We start from the raw sequence: 24,406 nt of genomic DNA on the forward strand, positions 1-24,406 counted from the left end.
ATAAACTCATTCGCATGCATCATTAGTGAATTAATTGATGTGTGCTTCTTGAAGAGATGAATGTATTGTCTATTTAACCCCTTGCCTACTGGAACCGAGTAGTCCCTGTATAAAGCCTATGGAAATGAGAGAATTTAGAAGTCAACAGGTCAAACATACCTCCATAGCTAGGAAGACAGAGTAGATATGTCTATCTCTCTCCAGCAGTGAGCGAGCTGTAGCCTGGAAGGCATTGTATGTCAACCGCTCAACGACAGCCTTGACTGCAGCTCTGAAGGAGACAAGATAGCATTTCAGTGGATGAAATTCAATAAATACTTTGTTGCAGGAGTTATCAACTTACTCACGGTGTACAGTACATGAAAGCTTGCAAAAATAAATATGTATTCAAACAAAAAGGTTCAATAAAGACTCAATCATTTAGGTACAAGCAAAAAGGCAAAGACAACTTTTAACACTGTTCGTTGTAGCACACGGCTTTTAGTCCAGTATCAAAGCGATTCTTGAGAAAGACCACCTACTAGCCACTCACAACAAGTATCACTTTTTGTTATCACTCATTTAGTTTGTATTTGATGTTGCTGCAATGAGCTGCCTTTAAATGACAATCAAATCTTTGTGGTACGCTCATTTGTAGGAAAGCAGACAAATCTGAGCATGAATATATATGATTATACAACGTGATGGACATGTGCGCTATATAAGAAGCCGCCATTATTATTATTATTATTATCATTATTATCATTATTATTAAACCTGGTTTTTAAATTGAGACACTATTTTCACTTTATGGACTGATAGCTTCAAATTGACCTGTTTCACATCGCCTTATATTAAAAGGAACTTCATTATACAGGGCTGATTTACTGTAGGTAAACATATATTCATTCATTTCAGCAAGAAGATGGTAACACATAAAATGAGCAGCACTGTCTAGATCATACACAATTTAGATCCAGAACTTAAGTAAAAGGCAAAGACAGCTCATAATGAAATTTATATAAATTAGGGAATGATTCAAATAATTTAGAATGAAAAATATAACACAATTTCACTTCAAGACCTTACTTTATTTGTTTCATCCCCATCACCTCAACATAAACAGGGCAGAGATTTTTAAACTGACAAATACTGAAATTGTTCAAAGAAAAGCCCATTAAATGAATATCCAACAAATGCATTCACCGCACAAATTTTCACAGTAAATCATTTTTCAATTTGCAAACAATAACTTATTTGAAAACCTTCATTTGGACGTCATTGTTTCTGTACCAAAAGTATGAAAACACTTTTGAGTGGGGCCAGAAAATACACACACGCACAGACAGAAAATGACTTTGTGAAATTCACCCATCACTTAATACAAATACACCCCTAGACATCCCTTCACTCAAGGAGAGAAACTTCACAGAGCATCAATTCAATAAAATTTTAGATGGAGTTGAAAAATGGGGCAGTATACTGAAAACTATGTTGTAGAAAGAAGAAGTCAATTGTCATAACAAACAAATTGAAATTGCGCTGACTAAACACTTATCACTGGTGCCTGCGCTGATGCCTCCCATCTTTGTGCACAAACTTTAATAACCGATGACTTAATTGACCTATTCTGGATTTGATTTTACAACTAACATCTTTTTACAAACATAAAAGTTAACATAGTTTTTACATTACCACCCATAGTAGAAACATATCACCACTGTTTCTTCTCCATTGATGATATATCATTCATAGGTATTTTGTTATAACTTTAAATGATGTTTTAGTGAACATATTACATTGTGTAATTTATGTCAGTGCTGAAATTTCAAAGTGCGTTGATGATATAATGCTACTAATCAGACTATTATTCTGCTAAGATTTATGTTAGAACTCAATGAAATACACATGTACTTGCCAAATTGCTTGATTTGTGCCTAAAATTACGATATGTACATGTAAGTCTTCAGTTAGGTAAATATTTTACACCTTCCTGTTAGTAATCAAAAGCATTAGAAAGGATGAAAGTAGATCAACTAAATTTTCATAATTATCTTTAAATACATGAATGAATCAATTCAAAGTGCAATTCTTTATCCAATAAAGATTTATGTATGTACACAATATGCAGATAGCATGAATATTTAATTTCCATGATATTAATGTGGGGTGATTTTTTTTCTTCCCCTTATTCTAGTGTGCAAAACTTCAAACATGTTATGGTTAAATGAAAGTGAGGTATTTCAAAAGAATGAAGGAAAGTGTGTGTCAGAAAAAACTTACGATCTGTGGCCATGCATGAACAAGCAGGAGGATTAAAAGATTGATTAAAATGATTATCCATGCAAGTAAAAGTCAACTAAATACAGAACAGAAATTAAAAGTAAAATATGAAATTATAAAGCATTAAAAACGAAATTATACAAGTAAAATTAATGAGGAATTGTAATGTAGTAGACATGTCAGATATGAAAATTTGAAAAAGAGGAAAAGAATATCTTAAATGCAAACATAAAAGAAACTAAGACTAATTGCTTGCCATTCCTGTACATGTACATGTGCATATGACTGTCTGAACTATTTCATCAGGAATTTATAGCTCCTGCATTTTCAAACTTCTCATGATCGTGATAAACTAGACTATGTATTCAATAAATTGATTGGGAAACTTTACACACATAATACAAAATGCCTTTCAGATATACATGTAGGATGTTAGATCTTAAAACAGATTGCATAATGGTGCTTTTTTTTTTTTTACATTATGGTTTTAAAATTATAGATTGCCAATATAAAGTAGAATGGTATTAGAAACAGTGTCTTAATTAAACGGAAGAACAAATACATTATGGAAAGAATTAAATGGATCATGCATAACACAAATTAGCTTTGGTAAAACTTATTACAAGCAGTTATAAAGATTGGTTATAAAGAAGAATGATTCATGCAATTTAACTTCTAACATTGATTCATGCAATCACTAATGAAAGCATACTACATTTCTTCTGCAAAGCAAAGATATAGGAATTAAACAGATCTTTTTCTTCGAATTGCTTTCTGCAACCTGATTCGCAATTCAATTCTAGTTATTCAACTTGAAGAATGATGTGCAAGAAGGTTGTGTATAAGTTTACTTTTTCTTTGTCTATTCATATCCAGTGTATAGTGATAGAATATTTAGTTAATATTTAGAAAGAGATTTCAATGGGCATGGATAGGAAAATGGGAGAGAATGAGTAAGAGATGTGGGGGTCATTTGCCCATTTTGTCTGTAATTGCTGTGCCAATAAAAAAATTGTTCTTATACACATCTCTTTAAATGCTATATGTGGGACTATCAAGAAGTATTCTCACCTCTCTGAATGCTTGATGGAGATGTCAAAGGTCTCTAAGAATTGTTGCCATGACGTCTGATAGATGAAGTTGACCTCTGACATCCCTCGAGAGACGTCAAAGCAGACCGCTCCTCTACGGGCGATGGAACGGTAGCCCTCCCTCGCATTGTGAATGGCATTCTCTGAGATCTGAACACGTTCTTGGCTACAAGGGAAATCAATATCAAAACATTCATCTTGACAAAAGCACAGTAAAAGCTTTTCAATCTTGGTACTTGGTAGGATTCCTCCAAAAGATGCAGTAAAGGTGTTTAAACTGGAGGTGTGTTGTCATGTGCGGCCACCAACTTAAGGTGCTGGTTTAAGCGCAGATTTCAAAGTATTTAAGGAAGGTTGGGCTACAATTAAGGGAGAAAGACTGTTCCAGTCCTTAACTGTCCTTGGGAAGAATGAGTATGCATGTGCATCCGTCCTGACTTGGTTGATATAGAATTGTTGGTCATGGCCCGTCTTGTTCGTTGTACCTCTGGTGAGATGTAATTGTTGTAGTTGATGTTCATCAAATGTAGATCAACAAGTATGATCAAGTATTTTTGTTGTACTATGCAAATACCTTTTACCTAAATCAATCAATCTTTGAAAGCCATGACAGCATCAAATACTGACCCTGTGTTCAGAATACTAATATTCATTGCATAGGTTCACAAGAAACATATCCTTATATGAAGTAATTAAATTTTTCTTCAGTTGTTTGAACATCATAAAGAAACGTATAACGAAATGTATGTTTCAGTACTGTTTCAAACAAAAAGTTGAAAATGAATCATGGTTCCCTTTCTCGTCTAAGCGTTATGGTATGAAAATCATATAACAGAGCGCACGCTGATGACTGCACGGCTAGTTGTCATGTCCATTTAACTCCTTACAAAATTTAGTGTCTTCATACTGGTACAAACCTTATACATATTCATGTATGTTAATGATTCGCATGAGTAGATGTGAAGATCTGATTTGTTATTATAACCTACGACCGTGTTTGTCACAGGTACTTTATTATTTTGTTTTGTATTAATATTGCTTTTGATGTGTTGTGAATGATTGTAGAATGTAATGTCAACTTGTTGTGACAATAATCTGTTGTTTTCTAGTCTGATAATGCTCCTTTCACTATACAAAGATCTTTTATTCTACATTTCTTTATACAATGTACGTCTAAATTTCCTATAGTCAAAACAGGCTATGGTATCCAACATTAAATTACATGTTATCTATAGAACTTCCTTTCTTTCCATTTTTGTTACAGACTCTGAACTTGCTAGTCTTACCTCTCAACTGTTTCATCGTAATGTTTCTTCATGTCAGCTAGTTTCTTTGTAGTAGCTAGATCATTGAGGAGTCTGTTGTCGGAGGCTAAGCATTCCAGCATCTGGTCTTCAAGTTGATCAAGCTGCTTCATGTTAGAGATCCTCTCCTGGAAATGAAATAACACATAAAAATATTATTATCAACTCCTATCTTCCACTTCTTCTTTTAATTGTTTTGTCATCCCTAAAGTGACCATGCTCTCCTCTTTAATAAAACTTTGATATTCATCTATAGCTCCTAAATCCTTTCTTGATGGACTACATGTAAGATATTTCAAGTTGTCCACCAAAGATTCGCTGAAATACAACAATTCCTTGATTATTGATCGATATATTCCATTCGACCATTTCTCTGCAACAGAGTTCCACAGATAATTATAACTTTTCTCCTCTTATTATGTTCTACTATTTAACCAACAAAAACAAGTTTTTTTAGAAATGTAAATCGTTATATTGATCCTTTTCAAGAACCAAGGGGAGCATAAAGACATGGAAAGGACTGACACTGTAAGAGTGTTCTAGAATGGCAGATAACAGAGATGTGTGGAAAAATGTTGCAATCAAACTGGGAGAAGATACCTGGGCCCGTCTTACAAAGAGTTACGATTGATCTGAATCAATCGTAAGTCCTCTAATTAATCACAAGTTTGCAGTCTCCTATCTTTTGTGTACATAGTTACGATTGATATCAATCGCAAATAAGTTGCGATCAATTTCAACTCTTTATATCAATCACAATTTTGCAGTTCCTATCTCTTATGTACTGTTACAATCGATAACAATTTCAACTCCTTTTAAGACGAGGCCCAGGATAGAAAGACTTTGCAAAGATCTTGAGTGAAGAGCTTACCTTGAGAGCAGTGATCCTATCCTCCTCAAGTCGAGCCTTCTCCAGGGTCATGAACCGATCAAGAAGCTCTTCTTCACAGTCTTCCCTCGTCTGATAGAAGTACATCACGCTGGTGTAAGCAGCCAGCTCATCAGGGACGCAGTGTGGCTGGCAGGTGGTATGAAGGTAGAGACGGAAGCCTGGATGACACTCAACCTCATGGTCAGCAACCTGTTAATGGAAGTCAAGGAACAAGGAGATGGTGTGACATAAATGCTGTTTTTTGGTAACAATGTCATCACTAGCAACACTGCTACCACATCCAGGAGAATCATACTCATCAATTATACTGATTTGCTTTTTTTAAAATTTATTGGAGTTGCTCTTATTGTCAATTAGCAATCATCTATGTCCTATTAGGAATCATTATCATCATCGCCATCAGCTTCATATTCATTATCATCATCATCATCATCATCATCATCACCGCAAAGAATCATCAAAATATAGATCTCAAATAATCTCCTCTGGTTCCTCTTCTCTCCTCCTCTTATCATCATCAATATCATCACCAGTATCATCATCATTATCATCATCATCATCACCACCACCAGCACCACCAGCACCACCAGCACTACCAGCATCATCATCATCATCAACATCATTAATATCATCACCATTATCACCATCATCACCATCAACACCACAATCAATATCATCATCATCAATGTCATCATCATCATCATCATCATCATCAACACCACCATCATCACCACAACAATCATCATCAACACCACCATCATCACCACCACCAACATCATCACCACCATTATCATCACCATCATCACCACAACCATCATCACCACCACCATCATCACCACCACCACCACCAACTTACCATCATCTTGAAGTTGCTCTTGCCATTGATGAACGCTAGTCTACTTCTCAGCAGCCGATAGAATCTTGGATCCTCAGCCAGCTTGTCTACGTCACAGTCCATCAGGACGAGGGGAGTCCCCTCAGTCAGGCACGTCTCAAGCTGGGCTCTAAGCTCCTACATGTCAAGGCATTATGAAAATCATTTAAAAGTGTCAAAGATTTTAAAAATCAAATTAAAGGTGCTATATATAAAAAAATGAACAACGAAAACAAATGAACAAAACACACACTAGGACAAGGATAATCCCCTTATTCAGTCAAATTTTAAGCAAGGCTTTCGGCTCAGAGTTCAGAAGTAGATAAAGCGCGTGTACAAGTAATTGTTGGAAAAAAATTATAGAAATAAACATACAGATATAAAGACCAAAGGAATCCCAATGGTCAGATAAGTCTCAAACTGGATTTTAAGCTCCTACAAAAATAAAAAAATCATGAATTTGAAGGTGTGGGGAAATTCTGGTCAATTTTATACAAAAGATTTCAGAATATCCAAAGTCTCTTTTAATGATGTTTCTTTCCCACCTTTACTATAATACATGTACTCCCTTTAATGTATTTAATCCACTTACAATTTAATTGACAAGATCTTTGGATATAAACAAATTGATCGGATATTGCAGACTTACATGGAACTTGATAACAACGAGCTGGCCGTTGAGATAAGATTTGATCCAGTCTAGGATCCGGCTAGTAGGATCACACAGAAGTGACCAGGCTGTAGCGCTATGTTCTTGCATGACAAAGCAAGCATTGTCCTGGGAATTAGGTGTACTAGGTAGCTTCAATGTCTTCAGCGATTCAATCTCAAACTGGTTATGAATGAAGAGTCAGGAAAATAAATGAATGACATTTCACTGCGAAACCTGGACAAAATTCTTGTATTTGATAATCACCCTTTAGCAACCCTCCCAACCATTCAACATTCAAAGCTAGACTTAGGAATGTCTATGATTCAAAAGTAGGAATATGGTTTACGGTGTGTTGGCTCAGTCAGTAGAGCGTATGCCTCACAACCGGGAATTCAAACCCCGGGATTCGAACCCCGGCCGAATTTCCATTTTCGTTTTAACTTAATAAAATTTGATTTGATTATTATTATTTTCAGGAATCCTCAATCCTCCCTCTCTCTCACATGGTGCACCCGCAAGCTTACTGTATATTATTATTATTATTATTTATAGGACAATCTGCAGACTTTCCTTATTACAAATTAATAATTATTGCAAAATACAGTGCACATTCTCGACTCCCTGGGGAGCCTTCCAGCTAGTGGTACACATACCAATCCAACCACAATGACTTTCACATCATAATGGGTACCCATACAACACTTTGGTGGAGAAAAGCAATGTAGATAAAAATGGCTTGTTCAAGGGACATTTGTAACAACATGGGCTAGATAAAATGCCTTGTTCAAGGGACATTTGTAACAACACGGGCTAGATAAAATGCCTTGTTCATGGGACATTTGTAACATGGGCTTTTTTTTTTTACTTACCGGAGTGTAGAGGAACTGTATGAGGGAGACATCTTTCAGAACTCGTCGTTTCGGGATGGGGAACCCCGTATCCACGCACACTTGGTTGATGTATTCTCCCATGCGCTGACGGGAATCTGACGTCATACCACCGCAGTACGTCAGGAAGGCGGCCGCTGTCATGCAGTTGCTAAGCAACCATTCGTTGTCTGCGTTCTCATCGACGTATGTCTGCCATCGCTCTTTCTCCTGCTGTAAGCTGCAGATATACAATGGTACATGTATATAACTCATACGTATAATCAATATGGTTATCAAAAAAAATATTGAACTTCAGGCAGTACAACTCTTAACTTAAAGCCCCAATACGTATAGTTACGTACACCCTCTTTATAACAAACAATGCATAATCGATGACCATCGGTCCCCCATGATCCTCTTTTTCTTATGCTAATTGAGAGTAGATTTGATGAGATAACCACCTGTCCAGCGACCTTGCAGGGTGATCTAATCCCTCCTGTACACTAGTACAGATGAGCTTTAATATGTCATCTACCTGACAATCATATTGGTGGCTGCCCTCAGTCTCTCATTGCTAGCAGACAGTTCGATCTCCAGAGAGTGCTTCCCAACGACAGAGGCATCAAGCTACACCCATCAAAATCCTAATCCCAATCCTAATCCCAGTCCTAATCCCAACCTAATATCCTTCAATCATGAACTTCATGACCAAAGGTCAGGGTTCACTATTATTAAGTTACCTGACAATCATTTTGGTGGCTGCCCTCAGTCTCTCATTGCTAGCAGACAGTTCGATCTCCAGGGAGTGCTTCCCAACAACAGAGGCATCAAGCTACACCCATCAAAATCTTAATCCCAATCCTATTCCCAGTCTTAATCCCAACCCAATATCCTTCAATCATGTATTGAGTTACCTGACAATCATATTGGTGGCTGCCCTCAGTCTCTCATTGCTAGCAGACAGTTCTATCTCCAGGGAGTGCTTCTCAACGACGGAGGCATCAAACTGTCGCTGGAGTTCAGTGACCTCCTCCTGGAGAATAGGGATGTCAGCCTCGGTGTACTCCTTCTCGGGCTCCGGGGCGGGCTCCACCTCCTTGCTGGCCTCCTTGGCATCCTGGAATCGTACATCAAATGAAACCAAGTATGGAGCTTATCAGAAACATTTAAGAAAAAATAATAAAAACAACAACAATAACTATAAAAGTTACAACAAAAACAAAAATAATACTATTAATACTACTACTAATAATAATAACAATAACAGTAATAACAATAACAGTAACAACAACAAAAATAATATTATTAATAATAACAATAATAATAACAATAATAATACAAATAATAGTGGATTCTTGTAAAGCACTCATGTCAGTCAAACTTGATACTCCTGGGTCCTGTTGCATAAAACTTATGATTGATGGTAACTTTGTCATCAATGGTAACTATCATGGTATTATTGCTCAACAGCCAATCAAAATCAAGTATTCCATGGAAGTTACTATTGATGGCAATTAAAGTTACCATCGATGATAAGTTTTATGCAACAGGACCCTGGCGCTCCATAATACTTTTATCAACTGAGGAAATCATCAGACCTGTTTACTAATGTTGTCCTATTTACATGGATGTTTCTCTCCAGAACCCTTGATTATTATCGACACTATTTCTGCTTAGCATAATGGCATCTCTAGAGATGTAATACGCTTTGCATACAATAGATGTTGTTATGTCTGGCAAGCCTCTGGCAAGCTTTTGAATTGTCACAATATATCTTTGGTACTTCTTTCTACGTGTGGGCAGAAATATATTCATACAGCTTTCTTTGCTGTACATAAAAAGTCATATGGAATGGGTTACTTTTGCATTCAAACAGACTGATGCAATCTTTGTATAGTAAGGTGATGTCAGTATACTTTGAATTCTAGTACATGGTCCCTGAGAAAAAATGATTTTGCCAGATGTTACTCTAAATCAGATACCCAGTACTGTCACAATGTTATTGAGTAGGTACATGTAGACAAAGAGTCAATACTGAGACAAATTAGTAAATAAAGAACAAGGCATGATCGAGGATTACATGCAAGCATAGGTTAGAATTCTAAAAGAGATTTTAATAATCAAAGCAACATCTTTATCTGATTGACATATTTAGCGCAATTTGGATCAAGATATATATATTCATGTATATATTTTTCCCCCAACGTCAAATGCAAAGGTTTTATATATAGTTTTTAAAGCAGGCTTTGTTGAATTAAATGTACATGTCTCATATATGGTTACATATTCTTTTTTAAATGAATATACGATATGAAATACAGCAATATCTTGCGCAATGTTTCTCTCTTTTTCAAATTCACTACATGTATCCCTTTTAAACAGCTACATGTAAGAAAGTTTAAAGATTAGTGCAGAATCATGAACAATGTTGGTCTTTGTTATTCTTTTTGTTTAAGGCTCGATCATCTGAAGTTATCACTTGATTCAATTGTACTCTGAAACCATGCAGAATTGCCATGAGGGTATAAATGGTATTTAGTATACTATATATTTGACAAATACCACCGGTAAACGTAATTATTATTATTTTTTTTTTGCATTTCAAAGCCATGCAATCAAAATCACTTGCAAAAACAATTCAACATCATGCAAGAAAACCAACAAGACTGAGAATTCAAACATCAATAATAAGATAAAATCAAAACAACAACAAAGATGTGCCTTCTCTGATAGATTCCAAATTAAAAAAAGTATTCCTGGAGAATGCATGAAAGACAGAAGCTAAGTTTTATGGCAATAATTTAATTTTCTTTTCTTCAGAGATCTGAGATCACTGTATAGTTCTGATTACATACAGTGTAATGTTGGCTAATAATGCTTCATGCAAATTGAATACAAACAGAATGAAAGGGGGGGGGGGAAGAAACCGAAGAAAGAGAAAAATGCTCTCAAGAAAAAACTTTTCATGGATTTGAACATTTCATGTCATATATGCTTTCAAATTTCAAATAAACAATTCCCATGAGAAACAAGAACAGGGTTATAAAAACGAGAAAAGAAATACAAAAGTAAGACCAAAATAGATGCAATCGAAAGATGCTAAAACTAGCTAAAACTACTTCTTTTTTTCAGAGCATGCATCGATCCTTACCACTTTATCAAGGATATCCTGTGCATTGATACATAACATGCAATTTAGAAAAAGAGAGAGAGAGTAAGAACAAAATGGTTTTATTTTCACAATCATACTTGGATGTTCAGCAAGAGATAAAGCAAACACACAAAGAGGAAGAAAAAAGCATGCTGGCTATTCCTTTTTTGAAAGAAAAACTGAGGGAACAACATCCCCTTGGGAGGACCCGGGTTCGAAACCAAGTAGATATGCTTGTGCCCTTTGGTATGGCATTAATCCTTATTCAAGTCTCTAGGAGAGGTCTTAAAGCTATCAGTCCCCTGGTTGCTGAATTATGAGCATACACATGCTTTTTATTAATAGCATCAATTAAAATCAAATATCAAATAATTTAATAATAATCATATCAATAACTATATTAATAATAAAAAGTCATATCTGTATAGCGCTTAATACTATATTCTATGAAGCGCTTTATATTGCTATCATTATTACCCCGGTTATTGGATCCAATTAAAATTCTGCACATCATAAGTGCACACACTGCGCTCCCTGGGGAGTATTCTGGCTCTAGTCACCAATTTACCAGTGCAAATGTGTGAATCCAACCACATTATTATTTGCAGCCTACCAGTTACCTATTGAAAACCTGGGTGGAGAGAAGCAACATGGATAAAATGCCTTGCTTAAGCCAGGGAACACATCTCCAGTCTTCTCCAGTCAAGTGTTTAACCACTCAACTACGATACATGTACATCTCTACACCGCCGCAGCACTTATGTCCTTTGGCAAGACATTGATCTACATTTGCCACACTCAACCCAGGTGATGTAAATGGGTACCTGGCAGGAATTAATTCTTTGGAAAGCTAGAGCGCCGTGATGACAGCACAGCTAAGGCCGGGGTAATAATCTCCAAGTTTGGAAGCGCTTAGTGATTGTAATAAGCGCTATATAAAAACTGAGAATTATTATTATTATCATTACACCTCCATTGATAAAACTTACCCTTTCATCTTTCTCCTTCTGGAGCCTCTCGGTCTCCCTCTGTTGCTCCTCCAGCTCCTTGACCTGCTTCAGAAGATTCTGGAGGGGTCCACAGGAGTGTGTGTACTCCACCATGGCACAGATGTAAGCCACCAGGTTACCCGCATCCTCCGAGCTGTAACGGGTGGCAGCGATGGTGATGTTGGGGGCGCCGTCACCGGGTGAGGGGCTACGCCGCGATGAGGGGGGCAGCTTAGGCCCACCTGGAAGGAGAAACGTGGGATATATAGTGTTGTTGTAGTAGTTCTAGTGGTGGTCATTTTACCTGACTGCTAAGAAAGCATAACTGCTTGTTAGTAAGCAACTAGAGGACCGATAGCTTTAGGTCCTCTCCAAGAGACCTGGTAAAGAGTATTAATGCCTTACCAAAGGGCACTAGCGCATCACCTTGGTTTCGGACCCGGGTCGCCGAGACCACTGCTCTACCAACTGAGCTATCGCTCCTCCGAATAACAAATGTTACAATTCTAAGGCAAGGAGAAGCATCTTCAGGCTGGATTGACAAACGATCAGTTGCAATTCATTTCAATCATATGGTGAAATAATTGATACTAATGTTAACATTCATTTCACCATACTGTTTTAGTGCAACTATACATGGCTTAAAGTCATATCCGAGGGACGAAGTAATTGAGAATATAAAAGGGTGTTAGAATATCAACTTAGCTTTGAAACAAGGTTTTATTGGATGTAAGATCACTGACTGTTCAATTTACTCATCCCCGAAGCATTCTTCATGTTAATGGTCATCATTTAGACAAGTAAATCTCCATTCAAAGTTTGTTAACAGAAACATATAAAAATTGATTCCAACTGATATGTTTACCCGGTATTTCTAGAAGTGAGCCCTCTCCAGTCACGCCATCGCCATCCTTGTTCTTACTGGGAAGGTAGTACTCTATGTTCGCCAGGATGTTACGATGGAGACCATTCTGCCAAGACACCCCATGGAGCATGTCAACAAACTTGACAGAGTCCTGGAGGAGTACTGCGATCTGTTTCCAGCGCTGCTTGTCTGAGGCTTGGTCTTTGCCCTCTGTCAAGGTTGGATGAAAAGAAGATAGAATAATGTACAATTAATGAATTATTCAAAATTGCTTTTGATGATTAGCTTACTCTGTTTACATTGATGTATATTTCATATGTATTGTAATTTGTAGGTTTGCTTACATTATTTTTTGTTTTGTATTTATATGTAATTGTTTGTCATTGTATTTTGTTTCTTATAGCGCTTAGAGACTTTGGTGGTAAGCACTTTATAAGCACTGTTTGTATTAATATTATTGTTATGATCTTCTATTAGCACCTGAGACAAGTTTGGTGATACATGTTTCTATCATAGCTAGGCTAAAAATGTAAGTTTTTAGTTTTGCATGCTTATTCCACAACATAAAGGTGGCAGAAAGAATAAAAAGAACAACACTACAGGATGTTCTCCTCTTAGAGTGTTCAAGTTAACATTGCATTTGATTGCAAATCATTGTCCTCTTCTACCTGTTGACAATTTTATAGAGAGTACATGGATATGTATTGATTTATTTCCATTTTAGGTGGGATGCATGTATAAACAGTGGTGATTGTTAAGATAAAGAAAAGTATCTGTATAGCCACTTTGGAAAAGGGAAACTAATCCATTCTGTGAAATTAAGATTTCTTTGTCTTCAATTGATTGAGTTATTTATGATTTAACTAGAAATCTATAAAAAGGACATTTCATTGAACCTTTATGTAGAATTTGAAGCATAATTTCAGCCCCATCAGGATTAACAAATTATAAGATCATGCTGAGTATATTCCAGCTTACTATATACGTGTTTCAAACTATAGCCTAAAAATGACAAAGGAAAGTTTGATCCAATTTAACTACCAAGCAGGAAAAAAAAGCTTCCTTGAAAGAATAAACTACAGGCATTTAAAAAAAAAAAATGTAGTTAAAGCAAAATATTTTGACACTAATTTTACTGGAATTTCTACTGCAAGCAAGCATAAAACAATCAAAAACTTGAAAATAAAAAAGATGAAAAATAAAATGCTTCACTCAAGCAACTTCAAAAAAGCATATTAATGTTCCAAAGAAACCCACTTAAAAAATGTCATGCATGTCTCAATGCAACATGAACATACAAAAGAGAGAAAGTTTTGTCAAGTAGAAGAGACAGAGAGACCCATCAGAAATGCCTGGGAAAGTATTTATACATAAAGACAAAATATTGTTACCATTAATCAAAAGTGACATACATGTAGACTGTAATTTCATTATATTAGGAAATATTAAGCATTTCACATCTCCTGCTTACACTTACTCACTCGCTCCCTCCCCCTCTACCCAACCATCACTCCCTCCCTCCCTCACCATCACTCACTCTCTCTCTCTCCCAGCCACCAACTCTCCCTCCCTCACTCCCTTCCTCTCCCACCCATCCATCAACTCTCCCTCTCTTCCAACCACCAATTAACTATCTCTCCCTCCCTCCCTTCCTCTCCCACCTACCAACTCTCCCTCCCTTCCTCTCTCTCTCTCTCCCACTCACCCACCAACTCTCCCACCCACCAACTCTCCCTCCCTTCCTCTCTCTCTCTCCCACTCACCCACCAACTCTCCCCCCTTCCTCTCTCTCTCCCACCCACCCACCAACTCTCCCTTCCTATCTCTCTCCCACTCACCCACCAACTCTCCCACCAACTCTCCCACCCACCCACCAACTCTACCTCCCTTCCCCTCTCTCTCCCACCCACCCACCAACTCTCCCTTCCTCTCTCTCTCTCCCACCCACCCACCAACGCTCCCTCCCTTCCTCTCTCTCTCTCCCACCCACCCACCAACTCTCCCTTCCTCTCTCTCTCCCACCCACCCACCAACTCTCCCTCCCTTCCCCTCTCTCTCCCACCCACCCACCAACTCTCCCTTCCTCTCTCTCTCCCACCCACCCACCAACTCTCCCTCCCTTCCTCTCTCTCTCTCCCACTCATCCACCAACTCTCCCCCCTTCCTCTCTCTCTCCCACCCACCCACCAACTCTCCCCCTTCCTCTCTCTCTCCCACTCACCCACCAACTCTCCCCCCTTCCTCTCTCTCTCCCACTCACCCACCAACTCTCCCACCCACCCACCAACTCTCCCTCCCTTCCCCTCTCTCTCCCACTCACCCACCAACTCTCCCACCCACCCACCAACTCTCCCTCCCTTCCTCTCCTACTCACCAACTCTCCCTCCATCCCTCCCTCTCTCCCAACCACCCACCCACCAACTCTCCCTCCTTTCCTCTCCCACTCACTCACCCACCCACCAACTCTTCTTCCCTCCCTCCCTCCCTCCCCCTCCATTCTTCCCTCTCTCTCCTGCTATAAGAATAATGTTCAAAGAGATGGATATTTTTGCTTACAATGGATCTTCCGGCACAAGCTACATCTAATGAATGATCATAGTACTATGTACAAACAAAACTATACAAACTTTATCACTAAAATCTATGAAAGCTGTCATAAAAAAATAATCACAAATATATCTAGTTGGGCAAAAACATCAACAATAAACAAATATTATGTCTAGATAAGTGTAAGCGTTTCGTATTACTGACTTTGTTATATTTTTTTTAAAAATTAATTCATAGCCTGCTACATGTTCATGTAATTCTGGAAAAACTCTTCCCCTATCATCATATTTTGATTAACATTTATTTAAAAATTAATACGCTAATAGTCAATGTCACAGATAAATTCATCCCTATTTTCACGAAGTGACGGTAGTGAGGACAATCGTCACGCAAATTGAATGAGATTTTCCTCACTACCGTCACTTCGTGAAAATAGGAACGAATTGTGTCAAATGTAGTGCATGCTGACAGTCCAGAGAACTTCCAGGGACTACTCCTGAGGTATCCAATGTCCTTATCCTTCTAAAAAAAATTGTTTGTCTTCCTCACACCACTTCTAATCTTTAGTTCATTCTTTGTGGATTGAAGATTACCAAAAGAAGAAGAAGAACTGGAAAACAATTTCTATAAACATACATAAAAGCTACAGGTGAATGGTGTGAACATGCTAGTACAACTACATGTGCGTGAAGAACTGCAAACTTTGGGTTTCTTTCACACTCTCTCATACCTACCTGACTGATTAGTGCTAGTATCTTTGGGCATTTCACCGGTTAGTAAGGGTGCTGTTTATTGAAAGTTAAAAACTAGGAGTAAAGTTAGTGTCAACCATTTCAACGACACCTGGAATTTAGCGACTTTGGTATGAAAAATGAGCCATCAAAATATAGAAATGAATCATGGGTACAAAATTTTCATCAAACATAAGCAAAGAAAATACAGTTGACTTCAAACATTTCAAATTTCATACTACAAGTAAATTAATTCAATGCCTTTTGTTTTCTTTTGCACAAGCTGCGCCTTGAGCATTTGACTGTCAAGTCGATTTGGTGCCTTATAAATCATATGAATTATTATTTATTATTATTAAAACAGGAGGAGGTATAGGATTTCTTTATCATTAATTTTGCTTGCTTCAAAAGAGAGATACCACATTTGACTGAAATTAGGACAATTGTATTGATTATACATACAGAACTTTGGGGAAAAAAATCATTTGGTTAAGAGCACATCCCTATTGTTATGAGGAAGAAAACAAATTAACTTTGAATATGCAATTTCTTGCAATTTCCTGATATTTTTTGTGCGCCTTTCGTGCCATTATAGGCAGATATGTGCACTAAAGAACTCTACACCGGTAACTATTATTATCATCACCATGTTATTATGCCTTTAGATTTAATTTCCAATGTATATAAAAATCGAAATCAGAGTATGGCATCTTGATTTTTCTTTGCAAATCGTATCAGAAATTTAGGTTTACACACTATCCGAGGGAGAAAAAGGAACAAAACATGTTAGTGCAACAAAGTCCCGTCACAAATACAAGTTTAATAGAGTTTAGTACATGTAGGTAAACACTGGGGGACGGGGGGGGGGGGGGGGGGGGGGGACGGGGGATTCAAACTTAAACAAAACCGACAATACAAAATATAACTGGATCAAGCCAATATTCAATTCAAGTTCAATCCATTATTTTTAGAAAAAGACTTACTTGACTTGGACCCAGTATCTCCTATGCAACGTGAAAGTGTGCGCATTAAAACAATAGGAGAGAGATCAAGGATCACGCAGAGTGTGCATTAAGATATAAAATATCTTGACTGTGTTATTCAGAAGAGTGTGCGATATGAATCAATAAATTCAGTCCTGTTTTGATAATCTGAAGCCTATATGCTTATCAATTTTAGCACTTTATATTTACGAAGTTTGAAACTCTAGATGGATCTTTATGTTAATGATCTGAAGATATGCAGAGATACAAATTGTAGGCTTCCAAAAAGACATATCAATTTTTGTTTGATATTTCTGAGTACACAGACTGCACTAAGAGTATGTGCATAGTGATTGCAAGTTGAAAGGAAATCACATAAAAAACGTTGAACTTTTTTGGACAAAAGTAAACACTATCACCACAAATATAAACACAACTCAAAACATAAAACTTCTTTTGCAAGTAGTCATTCTCGGTGAAGATGCGTAGAACATCCTTCAAAAACCTGTACTTGTTTACGAAATCAATGAACATTAACGATGCAATGCAAACAAAGACAGACACAAAGACTTAAAAGCACACAAAAAACATTCACATCATGAGACTCATTATCTGCAATTGAACTGTAAACCATTTGAAATCAGCCATGTCCATATATTTCCATACATTTCCATATATATCGAGATATATCCATGATTTCCATTATTTTCATTATCCCCATATATTTCCATAAATTTGCATATATTTCCATATATTTCCATATATAGATGTACTGTATCTGTAAAGTGCTTAGAGACGCTCTGAATGTACTCAGTGCTACATTTATATTTATCCAAAATATTATTATCATAATTTATGCCTACCGGTACAACATTTTCTACTTTGTATGAAAATTACAACAGAATTAAGAACAACACTTACAGCTTGCCTATAAGCACACATAGTGACAGGTATATTAGAACATTTTGCAAGAAGCAGATAACATATAATAATCAATTGCCCACCACCAATCGTAAAATACGTATTTTACTTGGTTGGCAAGCTAGCATTAGGGCTTCTGATTGGGCGTGGGCCCCATTTCACAAAACTCGTCATCAGTGACAATGACAGTTTTTGTTATAAGCTAGTGAAATGATTGCTTCTGATTGGTTATCAGCAGATTTGTCACTGATTTTTGTTATTTGTCATTGAAAAAAGGCTTTGTGAAACAGGTCCCAGGTGTTGAAGCCTGTCTGTACTAGTTTAGCCAGGGGGATTAGACCTCCCTGCAAGGTCATTGACAGGTGGTTATCTCATCAAATCAGCTCCAATTAACATAAGAAAAAGAGGATCATGGGGGACCAACAGGCACCGATTAGGCTTTATTTGCTATATAGAGGGCGCAAGTAGCTAGAAGTAGTGCAGTGGGGCTTTAAGAAAGAATGTACTTACTTTGCTTCCACTTGGAAGGGCTCTTCATCCCACCGCTGGACGATGTAGACTGTCGTCCAGACATCATGGAGGCCTCTTCGTTGGATGGTAGATGAAGAGACTTGTCTCCTTGGTAGTTTCCGACGGGTTTGTTCTTCCCTAGGAGGGCCATCACCATCTCCATCACTTGGAGGACGATGGGAGGTGGGTTGGTGAACGACTTGAGACGCTCGATGCATGGACGGTCCACCTTCTCTTTCCATTGCATTACCTGGTCAGTCACGCAAGGATTTCACGTTAATGTCCAATTTAAATATACATCCATTGTCTTATGCCTCAGTCACACCTTTGCGTATTTGGCTGGCGTATTGCTGCATTTTTATGGCAAGCCGCTTTAACATTTATTCCTATTTCTTGATATCAAGAATTACCATTGCTTTACAACAGAAAATCATTTTTTGATATCAAGAATTCATTTCCTGATTTCAAGAAATAGGAATAAATGTTAAAACGGCTTGTCATAAATATGCAGCAATACGCAAGCCAAATACGCAAAGGTGTGATTAAGGCATAAGTCATTGCATAATTTGAAAGTGTATTCACACACCTTTTTATGCGTTCACGCATGCCAAAGCATGAGATATTGAAACAATATTGTAGTCATCCAGGTATTCTTTTTAAAAACAAACTATGAAACATTGTTTTCAAAGTTGCAAGGTCATCCAGGTGCCATAGCGCAAAGCATGAAATACACCAGTTTTCCTGGTCAGCAAAAGCCTTCACACAAATAATACTAGTGATTGACAATCATCCTCATCCACCAACTATATCTGCATCACGTGCAGTTTAAGGAAACACTTTAAAACTGTTGAATAGTAAGCTGAAGATAACTTGGCCTAGCTTCACAGGGAATGCGTGTCTTAGGCCAATGAAACACGATTGCAAGTTTCCTGTCACATTATTTTCAGCTAATAATGAGGCAACTATTTCATTATTCGTTATTTGCAAGATTCCTTTGTGTTAATATATTTTTAATTGTTTTCATAACAAACAGACTGAAAGTGTGATAAAAACAATGTTTTATGAAATTTTTCAAAATAATGAATTATTTTCAGATTTTCAATCAGAAACGTGGGCAAAAAATCATAATGCAGCCGGGCAACGGGAAACTCAATATTGAGTTATAAGGGCCTTCTCTAATGGATTAAGTAGGTTTAGGATCCTACCTGATCATGTATTTTCTGTAGAGTGGCTCTGCATTCATCCATTTTCCTCCTGACGGTGGCGAGTTCTTCCTCTATAGCGACCTTCCTGGACTTGAGATTCTCCTCTCTCATACGATCAAACTCTCGATCATACTCATCCCTCTCATCTGAAAGTAAAGAGAAGTTTGGAGATCATTATGTATGATATTTTTCCGGTGACAAGCCTGTGATAGGCCTTTGTTTGTCCCTCCACATATTGTTATGTTTGTTGTTATTTTGGTCTGTCGCAATGTTGTACTACACCTTAAATTGTTGTTGAATTTCTTTATTACTAGATGGTTATGTTTATAGGTGGTTTTGTATGTTCGTATTCTCATATTTATCGAATTATGGACAGAATGAATTAAATTGAATTGAAAGTTTGGGTATTGTTAGAAACAAACAAGGAAACTTATTATACTAACAATAAAAAGTAATGGTCTATACATGCACATGCCTTATGAAATAGAATGAGCGAGAGATAGAGAAAGGAAAGATTTAGAAGAGGAGGAGGATATGATACTATGCTATATACAAAAAGTATACAAAGGAAATCAAAAGAAGTATAAATGGAGAATGGACGATCTGAAGTTATTTTGTTGCTTATAAAGTGGTACCAACATTACAAGATTCAATCGGACGTATACAACACTGTGCCCTGTTTCGGTACACTGTCTTCAATCATGCATACATGTAGATCTACCAAGGACTAGATAAATGCCAGGATTAGTGACTGTCTGCAGTTTTCAAAAACTGTCATTTGTAGCCGGATTTGATACTTTTTCACCATAATTTTACTACTCTTGAGGTATGATATCAATTTCCAGAGCAAAAATAATTGAACTGATGGGATGAAGTGAAGATGAAGAATCTATTAACTTAATGATTTGGCACCAGTCAACTTTTCTTTTGACTACTCTACATACAAAAGTAAAATCTCCCAATTATGAGCCCATGGGCCCGTTGCATAAAACTTACCATTGATTGTATCTTTGCCATCAATGGCAACTACCATGGTAACAGGGCTCAGCAGCCAATCAAAATCAAGGTTTCCATGGTAGTTACCATTGATGGCAAAGTTACCATAAATGGTACGTTTTGTGCTACGGGCCCAGTGCACCGTTTCCACTACTGTACTCTGTTCTGTAAAGCGCATATAGACATGCAATTATGCTTATGTGTTATACGCTATACAAACTAGATGGAACTTAGACTGCGCGCAGTCGAAAATGATGCCTCCGTCATAGAGCAATTACAAACCAAAACACAAGAAATTTTTCAAATTCAAGTTTCATTGCAATCCACTAACAGGTTCTCAGAATATCGTGATTACAAGTAATTTCTCATATACATATATGACCCTTTGATATTTGACCTCATGACCCTAAAATCTACTCAGTTCATTGGCTCTGCAAGATGTCCTGAGTTAAATAGTAATCCATCTTTCCCTAATGTAGTACCAGCACCAGCTTCAAGATCTTTTGCTCCAGGCCCTCGTCATGAACTCTCTGATTTCTGCCTTGTATCCCTCTCACAAGTCAGGAAGCTCATCACTTCACTTCCTTCTAAACACTGCAAGCTAGATCCGATTCCTACCTGGCTTCTAAAGGAAGTCCTCGATGAACTCCTTCCTCACATAACCAAACTGTTCAATCTCTCGTTATCATCCGGAATAGTTCCAGAGTCTTTTAAGACTTCTCTGCTTCTTCCCCTCCTAAAGAAGCCGAGTCTCGACACGAATGGACTTAAGAACTACAGGCCCATCGCAAACCTGCCATTCCTTGGGAAGGTTTTGGAACGTATTGTGTTACTACAGCTGAAAGCCCACATTGACAATCTCGGTTTGTTTCCAATCCACCAATCTGCCTATCGGAATCATCATTCTACTGAGACTGCAACTGTCAAGGTCCTAAATGACCTACTTCTAGCTGTAGATAAGGGTAATGAAGCTGTCCTCATCTTGCTTGATTACACTGCCGCATTTGACACTATCAACCACGACCTGTTACTCCATCGCTTAGAGAACGACTTCTCCATCACCGGCACCGTACTTCAATGGATTCGCTCCTATCTCATGCACCGAACTCAGAAGGTGATCATCAATGACACCAACTCGGAATCATTTCCCCTCATCTGCGGCGTTCCTCAGGGTTCCGTGGTCGGCCCCCTCCTGTTTATTCTTTACACCAGCCCTCTCTCAAATGTTATTAACCTTCATCAGAATATTCAACACACTATGTATGCAGACGACACCCAGATTTATGTAACTCTTCACCCAAACAGCAGGACAGTAGCCGCGAACAAACTCACCAGTTGCCTCAATGAAATCAAAACCTGGTCTTTTCAAAACTGTCTCTGCCTTAATGATTCAAAATCTGAAATGATTCATATTACTTCTAAATTTCGGAACTCAGACCCCTTTCCTGATCTTGTTATGAGTGATGGCTCTCTCAGTTGTTGTGCTTCTGTGCGTGACCTTGGTTTAAATATTGACAGCAATCTTACTTTCAAACAACACATTAGTAATATTTGTAAGTCTGCTTCCTTTGGTATATATAAGATCAGTAGAATCAGGAGGCTACTTGACCGACCCACAACTTCAAAATTAGTCCATGCTTTTGTCTCGACCCATATCGATTACTGTAATTCTTCTCTTTCTGGCCTCCCTCAGTCACATCTAGTCCCACTTCAAAGGGTACAGAATAGCGCTGCTCGGCTTGTGACTCTCTCGCGTAAATCAGAGCACATAACTCCAATATTGAACTCACTACATTGGCTTAAAATTCACCACCGCATATCCTTCAAAATTCTTCTCCTGTGCTATAAAGCTATCAATGGCTTAGCCCCCTCTTACCTTTCCGATCTCATATCCTTACGTTCCCGTACGTCGTCACGAACACTTCGTTCATCTTCCACATTACTGTTAACACCTGGACCCCGCACTAACACCCGGTATGGTGACCGCGCCTTTTCAGTTATTGCCCCCGCTCTCTGGAACAAACTGCCCGCCTTTATTCACTGCGCCCCCTCTGTATCTCAATTCAAATCTCTACTCAAAACCTATCTTTTCAAATTGTAAATTGCAGTTGTGCGTCGGTCAATGGAGGTGCGCACCATATTTGTATTTGTCTTTATTTAGTTGATTGCCACTGTTTTTCTTACCTTATCTATGTTACTTTTGTATTTTTGCTTTTTCTTCTAATTTAATTCTACGGGTTATAGTCTTCTCTTAATCAGAACACTGTGCGCTTAGAAACATCAGTATTAAGCGCCTAATAAATGTTATGTATTATTATTATTATTAGTTCTAATGAGAATGCGTTCACAAGCTATTTTTGCATACATAATGAGCCCATGACATTTGACCTTTGACCTCATGACCCAAGAATCTACTCAATTCATTGGCTCTGCAAGATACGTACATGATCTAAGTTTAGCAGGAATCCATCAATCTGTTCTAATGATAATGCGATCACAAGATATTTTTGCATACATAATGAGCCACATGACCTTTGACCTTGACCTCATGACCCCAAAATCTACTCAGTTCATCGGCTCTGCAAGTAACATACATGACCTAAGTTTGGCAGGAATCCATCAATCGGTTCTTGAGATAACTCGATCACGAGCTGTTTTTGCATACATAATGAGCCCTGTGACCTTTGACCTGGTGACCCCAAAATCTAATCAGTTCATCGGCTCTGCAAGAAACATACATGACCAAAGTTTTGCAGGAATCCATCAATCGGTTCTTGAGATAACGCGATCACGAGAATGGGACGTACGGACGGACAACCCGAAAACATAATGCCTCCGGCTACTTCGCAACAGAGGCATAAAAACGTTCAACTATTATTATTATTAAAGTCTTGTTTCAATTGACCACACAGTTACCCCCTCACCATCGATCAGGAGCTGATCTTCAACCTCCTCATCACTCTCCACCTCGTTCATATGCAGGAATGCACTGAGACTGTTACTGGCCTCTGTATACTGAGCCTTGGTCTTCTCCAGGATGGTGGCCTTCCCAGTCAGCTGCTGGAGAAGGTCAGCCGTCCTCTTACTCGCCTCCTCGTAGAGGGTATGCAGACGACGGATGTCAAGACGCTTGTTCTTGCAGTCGCTGTAGGTTCGGGCCAAGCAGTTCAGTGCTTTCCTGCAGGTAGGTGATGTAAGAATAAATGATTCATGATCAAGTTCAAGTTCAATTCTATTGATCATGCACAATGACATGGCATAAAAATCATTTTCCGGCTGTTTCTCAATTTATATAACATCAATTAACATAATAAGAGTCAAGTTGACAAGCATAAAACACCTTGTATAATATGCCTGAAAAGTTGTGGATAAACTTTCCATTGTACTTAATTCATTTATGAATGACTTGTTATGAGAGCAAGCATTATGTTTCACTAACTATCGTTCGTTCGTGTCTCCTTAGATCAAGATTACTGTAATCTTGATCTTCGGAGTAGTTGCTACAACCGGCCGTGTCAGACACGTTGCCCCGGGGTGTGAGATAGGACTCTTGTAGCGTGCCCC

General features: G+C 37.9%; 1 protein-coding gene across 6 annotated transcripts in view; it reads right to left on the reverse strand.

Moving 5' to 3' along the window:
* The window catches only part of LOC577805 (dynein heavy chain 8, axonemal), a 92,517-nt gene that overhangs the window by 21,351 nt on the left and 46,760 nt on the right, over positions 1-24,406 (reverse strand). For 4 of the 6 annotated variants that reach the window (XM_030994722.1, XM_030994721.1, XM_030994720.1 and 1 more), the window contains 15 exons: positions 23,767-24,020; positions 19,847-19,992; positions 18,642-18,891; positions 17,211-17,231; positions 12,950-13,159; positions 12,085-12,326; positions 8,859-9,061; positions 7,945-8,182; positions 7,073-7,255; positions 6,406-6,561; positions 5,529-5,738; positions 4,640-4,785; positions 3,334-3,519; positions 2,263-2,265; positions 160-271 (listed from right to left, as the gene is read on the reverse strand). In XM_030994722.1, coding sequence (XP_030850582.1) covers positions 160-271; positions 2,263-2,265; positions 3,334-3,519; positions 4,640-4,785; positions 5,529-5,738; positions 6,406-6,561; positions 7,073-7,255; positions 7,945-8,182; positions 8,859-9,061; positions 12,085-12,326; positions 12,950-13,159; positions 17,211-17,231; positions 18,642-18,891; positions 19,847-19,992; positions 23,767-24,020 — 2,560 coding nt within the window. The remainder of the gene's footprint in view (positions 1-159; positions 272-2,262; positions 2,266-3,333; positions 3,520-4,639; positions 4,786-5,528; positions 5,739-6,405; positions 6,562-7,072; positions 7,256-7,944; positions 8,183-8,858; positions 9,062-12,084; positions 12,327-12,949; positions 13,160-17,210; positions 17,232-18,641; positions 18,892-19,846; positions 19,993-23,766; positions 24,021-24,406) is intronic. The other 2 variants (XM_030994719.1, XM_030994717.1) reach the window with 2 other exon arrangements.

Source organism: Strongylocentrotus purpuratus, unplaced genomic scaffold (assembly GCF_000002235.5).
Source record: "Strongylocentrotus purpuratus isolate Spur 01 unplaced genomic scaffold, Spur_5.0 spur5_scaffold_21, whole genome shotgun sequence".
Taxonomy (NCBI): Eukaryota; Metazoa; Echinodermata; class Echinoidea; order Camarodonta; family Strongylocentrotidae; genus Strongylocentrotus; species Strongylocentrotus purpuratus.